This window comes from Onychomys torridus, chromosome 8 (genome assembly GCF_903995425.1).
Source record: "Onychomys torridus chromosome 8, mOncTor1.1, whole genome shotgun sequence".
Taxonomy (NCBI): Eukaryota; Metazoa; Chordata; class Mammalia; order Rodentia; family Cricetidae; genus Onychomys; species Onychomys torridus.
In genome coordinates, this window is record NC_050450.1 from 34687325 (window position 1) to 34704616 (window position 17292).

Here is a 17292-nt window from a genome sequence, read left to right on the forward strand (position 1 = left end):
AAACCAAAACCCTAAATGGGAAGTTTTCTTGCTGGGCCTTATGGCGCATTTCTGTACGTCCCTGAGGCTGGGAAGGGACGTGTGAGGCCAGCCTGGGCTGCACAGTGAAAAACCCCTCTCCCTCCATTAAAAAAAAAAAAATGACATCAAACTATTTTTTTTTCCCACTTTTCAATTTGTGGAAGAACTGTAATAGACATCTTTGAATTCCTAAATGAAAAATGAATGGAGAGGGGAAACAGAGGTTTAGGATTTTCTTCTTCATCAGCTTCACAAATATCTCCATGCATTTGCAAATATTTATATACATATACGTGCATATCATGGAGTCTAATCTTAATTAAAGAGTAATTTTTGATGGTGAGGTTAGCATTGCTGGAATATTTTAATATACTGCTTACCCGTATTTTCTGACTTTTACATAAAGCAAGTGGATTCCTTTATAATTTTACGAGTGTCATTTAAAAGGGGTGGGGGGGGCGGCGAGGAATGGAATTATTGGATAGCACTTTCTTTTACTGACCAAACCAGCGGAAGAGGAACTCTCCGGGCCTGACCTAGGAATGCCAGGGGTGGAGGTGGGGGGGGGGGGGGGGGGGGATGCCTGAGATAACCCCGGGCCAAGCGGGAGACGCGGAAGTGCGCAGGCGCAATATCTTTAGGGCGGGAGCAAGACCTGTTATGGGACAGCCTTGGTAGCCAATTAAGGGCCCTGGTCAGGGGCTTCTTCCTGAGAAGGCAACCGGAACTTGTGCTTCCGCTGCGCCGAGGAAAAGTCGCTACCGGAAAAGCAAGCGCCGAGGTGAGCGGGCGGCCGCGCTTGGCGACCGCAGCCTGAGCTTCTCTCTCCGCCCCCGCGGCTGCGACTCTCCGGGCGCGGTGCAGCCTGGGAAACCCGGGCTCGCCTTCCCCGCCGCGTCGCTCGGCGGAGCCTGCCGGAGGCCGAAGGTGAGCCGAGTGCTCGCTCCCCGGGCTTCCCGCGGGCGGGGCGGGCGGGGCCGGAGGTTGGGAGGCCCGAGTTCTCGTCCCCACGCCGCCGGCTTTTAAACTGCCGTGGCCCTAGCCAGGACTGTGCCCCGTCGCCACTGGTAAAACGAGACTAGCCACCCGGGAGCGCGGACCCGGGTTCCTCCCGACGTTGGGAGGGATGCCCCAGTTCCTGGGGACCACGTGAACCAAGTCTCTGAGCTTGCCACGCTCCCCCCCCCCGACCCCCCGCCCCGAAAGCGAACGCTAGAAAGTGCGAGTTTTTTACTAATGTTAGTAAATTACGACCTCCTGCGGCTTTGGAAAGTTCAGTTTAAACCGGTGATGGGCGGATTCCGTCCTGTGGCGGGGCTGTTCCCTGGGTACCTTCGCGACTCCGTGATGTACGGGGATTTGTGCTTTGGCGCAAAAAAGACACAGAAAGCCCGGAGTGAGAATTCCCGTTGTACCATTGGCCAGCATTTTGATCTACTGCACCCAGTTTTGCACGTTGGGAACTGGCCTCTTGTCTCTCAAATTCAGTTGCGAATAGTTGTGTCGTTGCGAAGAGTAAATGGCGGTGTAAATGACCGTGCGGGTCACTTACTAGAAGCCTTTGGGAAGCTGCGGGGTTAGTGTGGGGCATGGGGAAGGGAAGCACAGATCCTCAATTTCAAAAGCCCTCCCTGGATGAAATTTAGGCTCCGTGTCTACTGGGCTGTGGTTACAAGAGGACATTCATTCATATTTTAGGTATATACTGAAATACTTAGGGGAAGAGGAAAGGGGGGGAAAAAGGAAATGGGGTGAGGGTATGTCCAAACAGTTAAATGTCTGAAGAATTCGAAGTGGCTGCCCTCAGATTTAACATACTCCAAGCGTGATAGTGATCGTACAGAACCCGTATGTTACTTGCCCTGGTTGATGTTGGAAGGTGGTGTCTCTTGAAACTCAGATCTCAGATCAGTGTGAAAAAGCACTCAGGAATCTCCTCATAGGATAGTACGCTTAAATCAAATTGGGATAAGCAGAGGTTATTTTGAACATGTATGTTTCAGTGTTGGGGTTTATGTTTTTCGTACTCTGGAAGTTCTTTTTTCCAATGCCATTACTGTAATTATGGGTGCCTACCTTCTCCTGGAATGGTGTGGCCTATCTGGATGTCTCAGCCGCACTGATTCCCCCCCCCCCCCCCCCACCCCCATGACAACAGGAGATCCTAGGCACAAAGCAGAAACAAGACCCTGTACATCCATCTGTAGGATGTTATCTTTTACCTCAGCAGACATCCAGCTGATGTGGGGCTGCCCCAGCTTCCAGTTCCCTCAGGTTTTCTTTATAGATGAAAAAGTGTGACTTTTGCTTATTAACTGCTGTTGAAGCATTAAGGAGATAAAGGAAAATATTTAGGTGTTAACATATCCTTAATTAGAAAAATAATTAATAGCCATTCCCTTTTGTAAATGTTAATTTTAAAATCTAAAGTCATCTTGTTCTGGACCCTGTCCTGTCAGAAGGAATAGCATACTCTGAAGTCACTAATGGGGTCTGTTCTGAATCTGTGCTCTGTTTCTTTAGGTTCCTGATTGTCTACGATGGGTGAACCACAGCAAGTGAGCGCACTTCCCCCACCTCCAATGCAGTACATCAAGGAATATACAGATGAAAATATTCAAGAAGGCTTAGCTCCCAAGCCTCCCCCTCCAATTAAAGACAGTTACATGATGTTTGGCAACCAGTTCCAATGTGATGATCTTATCATTCGCCCTTTGGAAAGTCAGGGCATTGAACGGCTTCATCCTATGCAATTTGATCACAAGAAAGAACTGAGAAAACTCAATATGTCTATACTGATTAATTTCTTGGACCTTTTAGATATCTTAATAAGGAGCCCTGGGAGTATAAAACGAGAAGAGAAGTTGGAAGATCTTAAGCTGCTTTTCGTGCATGTGCATCATCTTATAAATGAATATCGACCCCACCAAGCAAGAGAGACCTTGAGAGTCATGATGGAGGTCCAGAAACGTCAACGTCTTGAAACAGCCGAGAGGTTTCAGAAACACCTGGAACGAGTAATTGAAATGATTCAGAATTGCTTGGCTTCTTTGCCTGATGATTTGCCCCATTTGGAAGCAGGGATGAGAGTTAAAACTGAGCCAATGGACACTGATGATAACAGCAATTGTACTGGACAGAATGAACAACAAAGAGAAAACTCAGGTCACAGGAGGGACCAGATTATAGAAAAAGATGCTGCCTTATGTGTCCTAGTTGATGAAATGAATGAAAGACCGTGAAGAGTATTTCTTTTTTTCTTTTAGTGAGTAGCATCTTTTATTAGTTTATTTTCTCTTGGGCAGTCTTAAGAGGTATAAGTAAAAATATAAAGGGACTTTTTTTCAATTGAAATGCTGTACGTGGTAATTTAACAGTAAGCATAGGTAAGAAAGTATATTTGAGTAATGACCCTAAAAAAGCAGAATGTTTGCTATTGTGTGGGATAGTCCTATTTTTGGAGTTGGAATAAAGATTTGAAGTAATATCAAACTCATTCTTGGAGGAAAAAGTTACTTGCTTTAAGACTAATAAAGGGTATCAAACTATACTTGTGAAACGGTAAAATGTTTAGACTTACTCCAAAACAGTACAGGAACTTTATTTTCCTGATGACCTTGCCTGCAAACTCAGTATCCCAGCTTTTTTCCTCTTCATCTTTCATAGGATATTTGTTAGGGACTACTCCTCCCCCCAGTCAGGTAATTAGTCTTTGGTGACTAAGTTTATTCGTTAATTTTAGCCCTTAAGATATCTATGTGCTAACTATATGTTTCTTTTGTTTTTAACTCCCCACCCCCATCTGTCTTTGTGACTCTGAGTGCAGTGCCTGCAGAGGCTAAAGGGGTGTTGGCTTCTCTGGAGCCGGAGTGAAGGTGGTTGTAAGCCGTTTCTGTGGGTGCTGAGAAGCAAACAGGTCCTGTACAAGAGATGTATGTACTTTGAGCCACTGAGCCATCTGTCCAGCCCCTACATTACTCCTTTAGAGCTGATCTCACCTGAGTCGTAAATCTGGAAGCTTGTGGGAAAAAGGTTTAGTAACAGAAACTGCTAAATGTTTACGAAATAGTTTTATTTTCTTTTAAGATATGTTTCTGAGATGTACCACATTTCCCCATACAGTGCCATACAGCCTTGTGAGGCCACATGACTGTATGGTCTACTTAAGATGGCAAAAGTTAAGTTTGAGTCCTTGGCTTTGAATGACAGTGAGCGGTAGGTATTTTATCAGCTCCATTTCTTAGCTAATTTGATTTTATGTGAACAAGATAATTTTTTTGAGAAACTGCACTTTCTTCTAACTTCCCTCTTGAACCAAGCTCTTGCTTTGTTATCAAAGACTGCCTGCCTGTTATTCTCTTAATGTAGGCTACTGATTTTCAAAATGTAACTGGATCTGTAACATAACTTCTCTTGGGGAACCTATTAGAAATTCGAAGTTTCTCATGCCACACCTGAACCAAAAACTCTTGAAATAGCATGAACAAGCCTTTCATTATTCTGGTGTAACCTCAAAATTAAAGCCCACCCAGAGATGTAATACATTTGTTTTCCAAGTAACCACTTAAAATTTCTCTCTTGGCCCCTGGTATTTTATTTTGTCAAGGTCGTATTAGCCCTGGAGCTTGTAGAGCTCAGTTTAAAATGGTTATGGTCCAATGCTATGAAAAATGTACATTTTTTACTTTGACAAATGAATATAGGCTTTTCCAAAACAGATACTGCTATTGAACAGCTGTTCCTTGGTCTCAGCCTTTTTTTTTTTTTTTTTTGGTATGTGTGTGGTAAGATTGTATCTTAGTCACTTAGCTGTTGTAGCTCCCTAGAAGAATCTTGGCTTCCAACATAGCCTACTCAAAACATCTGGCCCACATTATCTCCTTTTGCAAACACATATGTCTGTAACACTGTTCTGATGACAAACTTATCTACAACTCAACCCATTTTCACTCATTAAAAAGGAAGAAGTAGAAGTTCAGAGAGCTTGACCTAACCAAGGTCATACAACTAATAAGTGACAAAATCAGGTTAGAAAATAGGTATTCCTTGCCAAGTGGTGGTAGCACACTGTCTTGGGTCTTCTATTATTATGAAGGGACACCATGACCAGGCAACTCTTAAATGAAAACATTTAATTGGGGTGGTTGCCTTTAAGTTCAGAGGTTCAGTTCATTATCATAGTGGGACATGGCATGCAGGCAGACATGGTGCTGGAGAAGTAGCTGTGAGTCCTACAGATTGCAAGCAATAGCAAGTGGGCAGTATCCTGAGCATAGGAAACCTTCATCCAACAAGGCCATACCCACTCCAATAAAGCCACACTTCCTAATAGTGCTACTCCCTATGAGATTATGGGTGCCAATTACATTCAAACTACCAAATGCATGCCTTTAATCCCATCACTCAGGAGGCAGAGGCAGGGGGACCTCTAGAGTTTGAGGCCAGCATGGTCTATAAAGCAAGTACCAGGGCTGCTGAAAAGAGCAACCCCGTCTTGAAAAATGAAGTAGGTATCCTGTTTCATAGTCAAGCACTGAACTTCGTTCTCAGTCCTCTAATTGTCATACTGTTAAATCATGTATGTCAATAGAGCTATTCCAGTTTTCAGTCCTGAAATCCATGCTTGTAAATACCGCATGACCCGAGACTAAGGAGGAAACATGTCTAGATTCAAAGAATAGCTTCTTTTGAACATACTAAGGCATGATGTGTTGGTTTGGTTAAGACCTCTGTATCTTGAGAAAATGTTGGTGTTTGTATCTAAAAACCCTTCTTGGTAGATAGTGTTCTTAAGACTCATGAAAATTGAAGCTTAAAGTTTATGGTTTGCTTGGGATGGAATCTATGTGAGGTAAGAAATTGGCAAAGTGGTTTTGTACTGTTTTTTTTTTGTTTGTTTTGTTTTTTTTTAACTGCTGCTTTGTTTTCTCCATGTGGTGGTAAACTTTCTGTAAAATTCAGTTTCAAGGCACTGAAGACCATACAATTTCTGTTTCATATACTTGGGTGCTATAGCTTGACAACAGTCAGACAATAGGTAAATGAAAGCACTATGTTCTAATCCAACTTTGATATATGAACAGTAGGAATCAAATACAGACACTAAAATCTGGATTTCATTTATTCAAGCATTTTATGAAGTATTCTTTTAGTTTTTGAACCATTTAAACAAAAGTCCATACTGAGGTGAGGAGGAGGGTTTAAAATCACAGTAGATTTGATTTGGCTGGTGGGCCACAGGGCTTATTTTAAATCCCAAAGTGTGGTCACAGAGATGCTATTGTAGGGCCAGTAGGATGACTCAGTTCATAAAGGTGCTTGCACAGAATTCTTGTAGAGAGAGAGAATGGGCTCCAAAAGTTGTCCTCTGACTTCTACATACATCACACACACCGATAATAGTAATAAATATACTACAGAAATAAAAATGTCAAAAAGAAAAGAAAAGTCAACTGTTGGTGGTAGATACCTTTAATCCCAGTACTCAGAGGGGAGGTAGAGGCAGGCAAATCTCTTGAGTTCAAGGCTATCCAAGGCTACTGAGAGAAACCCTGTCTTGGAAAACAACAACAACCAAAAAAAAAAAAAAAAAAAGAAAATCTTTATAGCTACAGTGTAATATGCATCAGTACTTAGAAAGCTTGGATGTCAGCCAATCCCCACTCTCTTTTTAAAAGTTTTGCTTTGTTTATTTTGTGGTATTTTGAGACTGGGTCTTCCTGTGTAGCCCTGGCTGGCCTGGAACACAAGGTAGACAAGACTGGCTTCAAGCTTTCAGTGACCCTGTTGCTTCAGCCTCCTGAGTGTTTGCCTTCTAGGCAGATGTCAACACACTCAGCTACTGGTAAAATTTTTCATTTGCAAGTACTTGGGAAGAGTATACTGCAGGCAAGTATAATTTCTCTACTGTTCGTTTTCTTCAAACTACTGACATTTATCGTTAAAGATGTACGAACTGGCTTCAGACTGTAGTGTGGTGATGCTACCAACAGGTGGCAGTCTTACTTAAGTGTAAGGCCAACTGCAGTGAGGGCCAAAATTAAACCTAGAGGCACAGCCTATGAACTGCTCACTTACTCAGATCTGAATTTGGTCTTTACATATCTGGTTGATACCAGTTGAATCAGGATGACTCTTGAAACACCCATCATGCAACTGGATGTAGTGGCGAACACCTGAGATCTCAGAACAGTGCACAAAAACAACCTTGAGTTTTAGAATTTGGGCCCCACTACTTGTCAGCTTGTGTGGTTGTTTGGTTGATTAGTGTCCTTGGAAGCTCATTTTCATTAAGCCAGGTAATCACAGTAGTTATCCCAGAGTATAAAGCAGACAGTGAAAGACAGCACTCACCCTATTTCCTTTTGAAACCCATTTGATCTCAAGCATTGTACCCTGGCTTCAGGCAAACGAGGCCTGTGTGCTGAGCATTTGATCTGGAAGGGCTTGTGGGTGCCCCAGAGGCTAGGTGGTACTTGAACATGGGGTCTGAAGGCATTACTTTTGGGGATGGGGACAAAAATTAGAAGGAAAGCACAAATAATAGAAACAAAAGAGGGACATTATTATAGATACAGGTAGTAATTAACAAAAGATAGACAACTTTATCCTAATGCATTTGAAAATTTAGGGAAAGTGGGCAGATTCTTGGGAAATTATTGGTATTGATAGGAAACCCCAATAGTTCTCTAAGGATTAAGAAAAAGGAACCAGAAGTGAAGACCTTACAAAGAATACTTCAAGTTCAGATAGCTTCTGTGCCAAATGAGCCTGATAAAACATTGCCAGGATAAAGAGACCTCCTCACATCCTGTGTATACACAAAGAGTAAAAGAGTTTTAATTGTTTGTAGATGTCAAGAGGGTAGGAAAGCAAAACATCTCCCAGGTCTTACAAAGCTAGTATAAGCAAAATAGTAAACTGAAACCAGTAATACGTTTTTGCAAAGAGAATTTTTTTTAAATGTAATACTGTTTATTTAACTTCAAAAACATTTCAGCATTCTAAACATACAAAAAAATAACAGAATGTTGCAAATTGCATTTAGGTACAGAGGGTTCTTGAACTTTCATTGATGCAGTAGTTCCTTGCTTTGCTGACAATGATGAGTTCTACAGTTTGTTTAAAAACAGCTTAAAATCTACGGCACTTAACTAAATAAAAAAATCCAAACACTTCTCATGCCAGCTGCCCCCTACCCCCTTTGCCACAACTAAGAATGTCAGCAGAATGCTATGCAACTATATACAAAAACAAGACAACCTGAAGCTAAATGGATGCCCACTACAGTATCAACAGGTCCAGCCTCACAGTGCACCCCTGAGCTATGGCCCCCTCCAAAAGGCATCTTCCCCTCACATCCTTCACGCCAAACAAGGAGCATCAGGAATCTGTCTGGGTTGTTTTGTTCTCTTTACAAACTAGATATGTACAGTTGACAAATCAGGATTTCTAGCCAATAACCAAACATAGTTAACACTACCTTATGCATTGAAAACAAAATGCCAGAAACATCTTCAAATGCCTTGTCACACCAACAGCAAAGTGCACAGAGTGAGGAGAACACGAGAGTGCCTTTTCATTTTAAAATGTTTGGAGCTATATACAACTTTGATACAGTTTCGGGGTGCTCCAGACACTCATGGCCACTTCATGTAAACCACTGACACTTTGAGAAATTACATTATGATCGTGATCAAATCTTGTAATTAAACCTAACAAGGGAAAAAGATACAGCTCAAATAAGAGATGTGTCAGTCACTCACTCTCCTACTCTAAGGTATTCACAAGGAGACAAGAGTTTTTATTCATCTTCCTCCTCCTCCTCCTCCTCCTCCTTCTCTTCCACCTTTTTCCGGGCAACTTTAGCAGGACCCTTGGCGCCATCGAATTTCCCTTTAGACTTATAGTCAGCAACATCCTTCTCATACTTCTCCTTCAGTTTTGCAGGCTTGGTAATGTAAGGCTGCTTTTCACTGTCACTTAGGTTATTCCATATCTCACCAAGCTTTTTTGCCACATCTCCAGTGGAGATGCCAGGATTTGTAGATTTGATCTTGGGGCAGAATTCATAGCAGAATAAGAAAAATTCAGACGGTGGTCTTTTGGGGGCATTGGGGTCCTTCTTGCCTCCTTTAGCTGGCCCATAGTCTTTCATTTCCCGATCATAGCGTACTTTATCAGCCTTTGCCATTTCATCAAACTACGGTTTCTCTTTGCCAGACATTGTTTTCCACCTCTCAGAGCACTTCTTGGAAAACTCTGCAAAATTGACTGGGACTTCTGGGTTTTCCTTCTTATGTTCTTCCCTGCATGTCTGCACGAAGAAGGCATAAGCAGACATCTTGCCCTTTGGTTTCTTGGGGTCACTTTTAGCCATCTTGACTATTGTTCGCTAGTCTGTGCAAAAAAAAAAAAATTTATGGCCAATTTGCACTTACCTGAAGAATGTGGACTAGAGAATTAATGTAGCCTGTCAAATAATGGATTTTGGAAGAAAAATCACTTTTTACAATAGATGTGAAAGGCATCTGTGAAATTTAGTATCTATTCATAAAGAAGACAAGCAACTCGCATATCAAGAATAGAAGGAAATTTCCTTAATAAACAGTAGCTCTTAAAAACAAAAACAAAACAAAAAACCTATAGCATGTTTTATATCCAAGGTGAAATCCTGAGACCTTTGCTTTGAGAACCGAAATAAAATAACGGATGCCTGCTATCACAGCTTCAAGTATGTACTAGATTCCCTAACCAGCAAAATATAAGAAATAAAATACTGAAAAAGAAGAAACTAAGTTATCACTGCATAACAGAAAATAATCCTCAGCATAAACAATTTTATATATTCTAAAGATAATGGGTTAGTAAACATTTACCAATTATTACAGAAATGTTAAAAGAATACTTTTTATTTCAGCATTCCATCAACCAAAATAGAAAAGTATAAACATGATATTAGGTAAAATAGCTTCTAATATATGGAAGACCTGGAAAAATATCTAAAAACAGTTAAATTTCATAGAGAATACATTTTCTTAAGATAATTTTTAAAAATCAACCTAAATATAAATAGAGTCAAAACATGTTTTTATTCTTTTTTTATTGAAGCCAATGTAATTTACACTTTTATAAAAAAAAAAAAAAATCACAGTTGGGAGAGGTGACTCAGCAGGAAAAGGTGCTTCCCACTAACCCTGACTACCTGAATTCAGGACCTGGGCCCCGATGGTGGAAAGAGAGAACTAACTCCTAAAGGTTGTCTTCAGACTTAACATGTGGGGTCAGACCAACTGGACCAAGAAGCCAGCTGGCCTTAGGATGCTTCAGGCCACCATCTTTGCACCTCTTATCAGCCAAGTTTTTGAACTAATATAGGCAAATATTTTTTCAGACCTCTGAATAAGGAAAGAAATACTAAAAGAAAATATAAAAATGTACTATTTACAAGAGGAAAGTGCTGTGGTATGGTCTGTTGTCATATGTGTTGCTCTGATAGGTTAAAATAAATAAAGTGCTGATTGGCCAGTAGCCAGGCAGGAAGGATAGGGTAGGTGGGACAAAGAGGAGGAGAATTCTGGGGAGAGAAGGCTGGGACAGGGAGATACTGCCAGCTGCCACCAAGACAAGAAAGAGATAAGGTACCGGTAAGCCACGAGCTATGTGGCAAAGTATAGATTAATAGAAATAGGCTAAATATAAGAGTAAGAGCTAGACAATGGTAGGCCTAAGTTAATGGCCAAGCAGTTTAAATAATATAAATGTCTGTGTGTTTATTTTACAAGTGGGTTGTGGGACCCGGGGGGCTTGGTGGCACCTGGAGAGAAGCTCTCCAACTACAGGAAAGATTGGTCCATTTCATTTCAACAAAGTTAAATTGTGTTCAGGAAATGGAGAGATGTCTCAGCAGTTAAAAGCACTTTTTGGACTAGATGATCCTGATTCTGTTTCCAGCACCAACACGGTGGCTGACAACTGTTAGTAACTCCAGTTCCAGGGTGTCGGATACCTTCTGACCTCTACAGATACTAGGCATATACAAAGTGTACATGCATACATGCAGTCAAACCACTCATCATACACAAATCAGAAAGAGAAGAGGGGGGGGAGGTTGTGTTCACAAATGATACAGTGAAATGCTACAGTATGGGGGAAACAACAGATGAAATCAGTAGAGGACTGACATCAAAAAGTTATAAATTATTTTTATTAGTATGAAACACACAGAAACTCAACAGAGTAGGTAAAGGACTTGAACAAGTATTTCTCTAAAATTCAATTCAAATGCTGTAGAAACAAGAGGTGCTTGTTAGTAACTAGGTACATACAAGTTAAAGTCACATGGCATGTTCCCACACCCTTACCAGCTTGAGAAAAACCATATAAATCAAAACCACAAACAGAAAAGCCAATCCTGGCCTACCACAGCCCAAAATGATTTGTAATTTTTTTTTTCTTGAGACAGCATATTGTGTTGTAACCTAGCCTGTCCTCAAATTGTGTTCCTTCTTCAGTCTTCCGTTTGGATTACAGGTGTGTATATGCCACCCAGCAAAATATATTCTACATGCTGTTGGGGAGAACCTTGGAAACTAATTGATCATTATCTGACAAGATTCCAGGTTTTCGTGTCCTCTGAGCCATTGTCTCTTTTAGAAGGACATTTTAAAACTCACGAATATTGGCATTTATCTATGAGAATGTCCAGAGTGGCACTGTGTGTAACTGAAGTGAAAACAAAACTTCTACAACGGAAGGGACAACTCTTTTGAGAAGTCTACACCCATGTTCAGGGGTGTGCCTTAGTTTCTTCCTGAACACCTTTCAGATCTTAACCCTAGCACTTAAAACCTATTAAAACCTCTTAATAAACTCCCAACTGTGCTTAAAAAATATAGAATGGCTGCATCTGCCTAGCCTAGGTCCTGGTGCCGACAGACCCTGGCTGCTCTCAACCTTGGTCAGAGGAGCATGTTTTTGCAGTGGACAGCAGTCAAATGGAAAGATGTCTAACAGGGTCAAAATGATGAGAATGAGAGACCGAGTGCTCAGCTGTAAACAGGACATCTGTATTATTATTATTATTATTATTATTATTATTATTACTACTATTATTAAGAAATTTTCTATTCATTTTACACATGAACCCAGATTTCTCCCACTTCCCGCCTCCCATTCTTCCTCCCCAACCCTCCCCCCATTCTCACCTCCTCCAAGTCAAGGTCTCCCATGGGGAGTCAGCAGAGCCTGGTACATTCAGTTGAGGCAGGTCCAAGCCCCTCCCCGCTGCACCAAGGCTGTGCAAGGTGTCCCACCTTAGGCACTAGGCTCAAAAAAGCCTGCCCATGCACCAGGGACAGATCCTGATCCCACTGCCTGGGGGGCCCCCCAAACAGTTCAAGCTAAACAACTATCTTGTGTTTCCAGAGGGCCTAATGCAGTCCCATGGGGCTTCCATAGCTATTGGTCCACAGTTACTGTGTTTCCACTAGTTTGGCTGGCTATCTCTGTACATTTTCCCATCATGCTCTCAATGTCCCTGGCTCATGAAATCCCTCCTCTCTCTCATCGACTGGACTCCTGGAGCTCTGCCTAGTGCCTGGCTGTGGATCTCTGCATCTGCTTCCATCAGTTACTGGATGAAGGCTCTATGATGAGAGTTAGGGTATTCACCAATCTGGTTACTGGAGTACACCCTCTCAACTATTGCTAGCAGTCTAAGGTGGAGTCATCTTTGTGGGTTCGTGGCAGGACATCTATATTAACAACTGCCCCCTACCCAGGGATCAGGGAAGATTTCAGAAGAAGGGACAGAAAGAATGTAACAGTGGGAAGATTGGGAGGAGTGTTGTGTGGGGTGCTGTCTTCTGGACATGAGATGGCTGTGTAATCATGGATTTACAGCATCAGTGGGGACCTATAAAAAGACCTACACAAGATCAAGCCAGCCAAAATTGCAGCATGGATGGGATGGATGACCTCAGTCCCCACTCCTTACAGTAGTCTCCGGCAGTTGATAACTGAGAGAGAAAAGTTTATCAACTTTTCGGGAGATGTGACCACTAGTAAGTTTCCAATGGATGGAACTAGTAAATTTTCCAGTGGATGGCCCCATAACCCTGCAGATAAGAACAGCACTAACTGGACTAAATGGGTTATCAAATAAAAGCCCTGTGAGGTTGTGAAGAAGGCTTGTTGAAGATATGAGGAAGTTGGAAAGGGAATATGGGGAACAGATAACATCATATTCCATTGTATACTGGTATGAAATTCTCAAAAATTGAAAAACAAAAGAAATTGAGACATATCTATTTCCAGAAAAACTTCAATAACAAACAACCTACAAGTACATGAATAGCCTGGGAGGATCTTAGAGATACACTGTCCAGATAAACACATGACAAAACACCACAGTTCACATGATTTCATTCATAAATTGTTGAAAACCAAGAAGAACCATATGCATAATTTTGAGATTCATAGATAAGTAGTGAAACTTTGAAAAAAGACAGAGGGCTGGTGATGTGCACAGTTGGTGGCGTAATAGTGTAGCATGCTAAAAGCCCTGGGTTTGATCTCCACTACTTGGTTTGGCGGCATATATCTGTAATCTAAGCACTGGGGAGGTGGAGGAAAGTGAAGTTCAAGGTCATCTTAGGGTACATAAGGAATTAGAGGCTAGCCTGGGATACATAAGACTGCAAAAAAAAAAAAAAAAGGCCTTAGCACTAAAAAATTGCATTGCAGTATCAAGAATAATATTTACTTATGGAAGCAAATGGTCAGGAAAGAACAGATGACTTGGAGTGAGGCATCAAATGGACTTTAGCAGAGTGGCCATATTTTTGAGTCCAGATTACTTGAATATTGCTTTATGAGTATTGAATAGTCCATAAATTTGTATTTATGCAACATTCTGTTATTGTTTTCATTAAACAAATTAAAAAACTTAAAGCCATATTGTGAAATCATTGTTCAGCCCTTTTATTGGAAAACTATTTTCTGACAAGAAGATTTTGGCAAAGATGTGAAGTATCAGAAGAATTCTTCCTGCCAGTGGACATGTAAAGGGGATTAGGTACTCTGGAAGGCAGCTAAGCATAGTCTTACAAAGTCAATTCTTTGATCAGAGAAAAATGAGTACACAGGGCAGGAATAAAGACCGGAAGTAGTAGTAGAAGCATAAAAGTTACCTCATCAGGACTGACTGATGGTGAGTGTGTCTGTGAACTGAGGAGAATGAGAATTTAGCTATCTGAACCTATAAAACTGTCAGTAAATTGGCAGAAAGAAGAGAGATGTACTGGAGAGCAGTATAAAGAACAAGCTATACCACTTCCCGTCTGAACAGCCTCTGTGGGCAGTAGTGGGATCTCCATTTTCAAGATGAGACGATAAACAGGATTTCCCACAGTGAGTCACAGCTCAGCAGAATGTTCTCACCGGTGGACACTTTTCATCCTTTGTAGCTTCATGGCTGGAGTCTGAGTGAGCTGGTGAGAGGTTTTCTGTCCTCAGCCCTCTCATCTCCATGATGAGGACATTTGCTTTAACAGTTAGGATCTGACTTCTCGTAGAAGCTTCTTGACCAGTGAATGTGACCGCTAAGAAGACAATTGGACCTCTGTTTTCTGTGCTTCTGGGTAAAGAGCACTGGAGAGGGTGCTAAGTACTCTTGCCTATGCTTGAATATGACCTAAAGCTTAATCTCTTTATCATCCATTCATAATTACCAGATATAAAAACTACAAATACAAGAGCTCTTCATCATCTCCTTAATGTTGTGACATTCAAGTCCGTGTGAAGCACACAACACTTCTTTTTCTTTTAAGAACAAGAATACATGGAGTTGGGGATTTAGCTCAGTGGTAGAGTGTTTGCCTAGCAAGCACAAGGCCCTGGGTTCAGTCCTCAGCTCTGGCAAAAAAAATACATAATTCATTTGGATTTTGTTTTATTTTTTGTTATTTGAGACATGGTCTCATGTATACTAGACTGGCCTTGAATTCTTGATACTCCTTCCTCTGCTTCCTAAGTGCTGGAATTAGAAGCATCTGCTTTGTTTATTGGACACTTGGGATAAAACCCAGGCTTCATCCATGCCAGGCAAGCACTTTACCAACCTAGCTACAGCTCTAGTCCAATATCCACATTTATTTGACAAGACAGTCACATTAGTGTCTATTGTGGTGATGCAATAAAACACCTGACAAAAGACAACTTGAAGAGGAAAATGTATTTTAGCTCATTCTGAGGGTACAGTCCAGCACTGCAGGGAAATCATGGCGGCTTGTCTCATTACATTCATAGGAAGCAGAGAGAAGTGAATGCTGGTGCTCAAATTGCATTCTTCTTTTTGTTGGGTATGGGGCCCTATCCATGGCATAGTGCTGCCTATATTTATGATGCATCCTCCCACCTCTGTTATTCTAATCTAAGTGTTCTCTTACAGAACACTCAAAGGGTTGTTTCTGTGGTACTTTTAAAACCCATCAGGTTGGCAATCAAAAATAACCATCATAGCAGCTTCCTGAATCTCAAAGCCTTCTTCCTTTCTGGTTCTTTAGGAGATTTTCTTTTTGCTTCCCAGCATCCACTGTTCCTGAAATTTACACTTGTTTATGTATTTCTATTTATTCATTCACTTACTTTTTGATGATGCTGAGGAGCAAACTCATGGTCTTTGGTATGCCTTAGGCAAACACTTTGCCACCAAGCTACATCCCTTGTCTTGTTCTGCAATTAAAAAAAAAAAAAACACTTTAAAACTTCTACTTTTTTTTTAACTGACACGTAAGAGCTCTACATATTTATAGTATGCATTAAGATATTTTAATATTTAAATCAAAATACCACTCTTCACACTTAATTTCATCTTTGGGTGTGGGGGAAGTGGTGGTATTATGAATTAGATGATTGGACCTTGATCCTCATGTATGCTAGGTAAGCACTCTACCACTGAACTATGCACTAGACCTCTCTTTCTTTTTAAACTCTTTATTTTGAGACAGGGTCTCACTAAATTACTCATGCTGGCCTTGAACTTGCAATTTTCACCTCCTAAGTAACTAGGATTTCAGACCTGCACTGTCGTGTCTGGCTTCCTTTCCCCTTTTTCATTTTGTTCTCTGTCTCTCTGTTTCTGCCTCCCTGTCTCTGTCACTCATTTTCCCTCTCTCTCAGTGTTCGAATATGCATTTTGTTGTTGGTGATTATAGTGTTTGCTTTGGTTTTGATTTTTATTTTTCTCTCTCTTTTTTCATGCCTCCTTTGAGACAAGTTTTTGCTATGTAGCCATACCAGACTTGAATTTTCCTGCCTTAGCTTCTGAAGTTCTGGTGTTATAGGTATACATCACCATGCCTAGGTCATTAATCATTTCTTTATGGTGAAGATACTAAACAATCTTTCCTTCTACCTTTTGCGATATACAGTACATCTTCATCATCTCCAGCCAGCCCACATGCAGCAGTACCCTGAAGCTTCTTACTCCTGCCCAACCATAGCATAGGACCTACTGGCCAGCCTCTCCCCTTTCTCTCTGTAGCTTGTGGTGACCCCCACTCTATCCTCAGCTTCCACTGTCAGCATTGTTAGATTCTACCTATTTCTTCAGATTATCATTTTCACATTGGGTCTCGTCCACAGCTTTCTTAGCTCTTTTGTAGGTACTGGGTGCATGAACAGCTTTCCAAACTAGTGTGTGTGGGGGGGACACGGCTGGAGGATCTTATTTAAACATCTTCCTTTCTTGTTCTCACATGGCGACTTTTGTTTGAGTGGTCCCTCTTGTACTCTTTCCTGACAGTAGGTTTGGGGAGGTGACTCAAGCCCAAGCCAATGAGCACTTTTTGTTGTTGTTTGTTGTCACTCTTTGGAGACTGATTGTGGAAAAATGAATGTGTGATCCAGGTTGGGCCTTTAAAGAAGTACAAATCCCCATGTTTTCATGAAAGCAGCCAAGGGATTCTGTCCCTGGAGTTCAGTATTGTCAGTAAATTTGTATTTTCTTGAAGCCAATTTTAGTTGGGTCTTTTTTTCTACTTGCAGCATAAAAAAATACTGAGTCTTTGGTGAGGTAGTGTTGGCAAATCAAGGTAAGAATGTACTGAAACCATACTGTAAGTATGGTCTAAAGTATATTAGACTGAGACAACTGGGCTCTTAAGTGGTATCGAAGTAATCTATAAATGTAAAGATAAGGAATATAAAGTCACTGCTTTATTTATTTATTCAGCTATTTATTTATTTATTTATTTATTTATTTATTTA

The 17292-nt window shown here is 41.1% G+C and overlaps 1 protein-coding gene and 1 pseudogene across 2 annotated transcripts; one reads left to right on the forward strand and one right to left on the reverse strand.

The window, feature by feature from the left end:
• Positions 1-673: 673 nt before the first annotated feature.
• Positions 674-3517, forward strand: Med7 (mediator complex subunit 7). Of its 2 annotated transcripts, none has more exons than XM_036197125.1 (2): positions 674-948; positions 2545-3517. In XM_036197125.1, exon 2 carries the CDS (start codon positions 2562-2564, stop codon positions 3261-3263), a length of 702 nt encoding a protein of 233 aa, XP_036053018.1. In that variant the 5' UTR covers positions 674-948; positions 2545-2561; the 3' UTR covers positions 3264-3517. The 2 variants fall into 2 exon arrangements, with proteins under 2 accessions (XP_036053018.1, XP_036053019.1); XM_036197126.1 differs by having other exon boundaries at positions 674-802.
• Positions 3518-8824: 5307 nt separating this feature from the next.
• Positions 8825-9400, reverse strand: LOC118589649 (annotated as a pseudogene).
• Positions 9401-17292: the final 7892 nt, after the last annotated feature.

Excerpts from the sequence above, each read along its gene's own strand:
- Med7 (XM_036197125.1), top strand. The coding sequence starts at position 2,562 with ATGGGTGAACCACAGCAAGTGAGCGCACTTCCCCCACCTCCAATGCAG.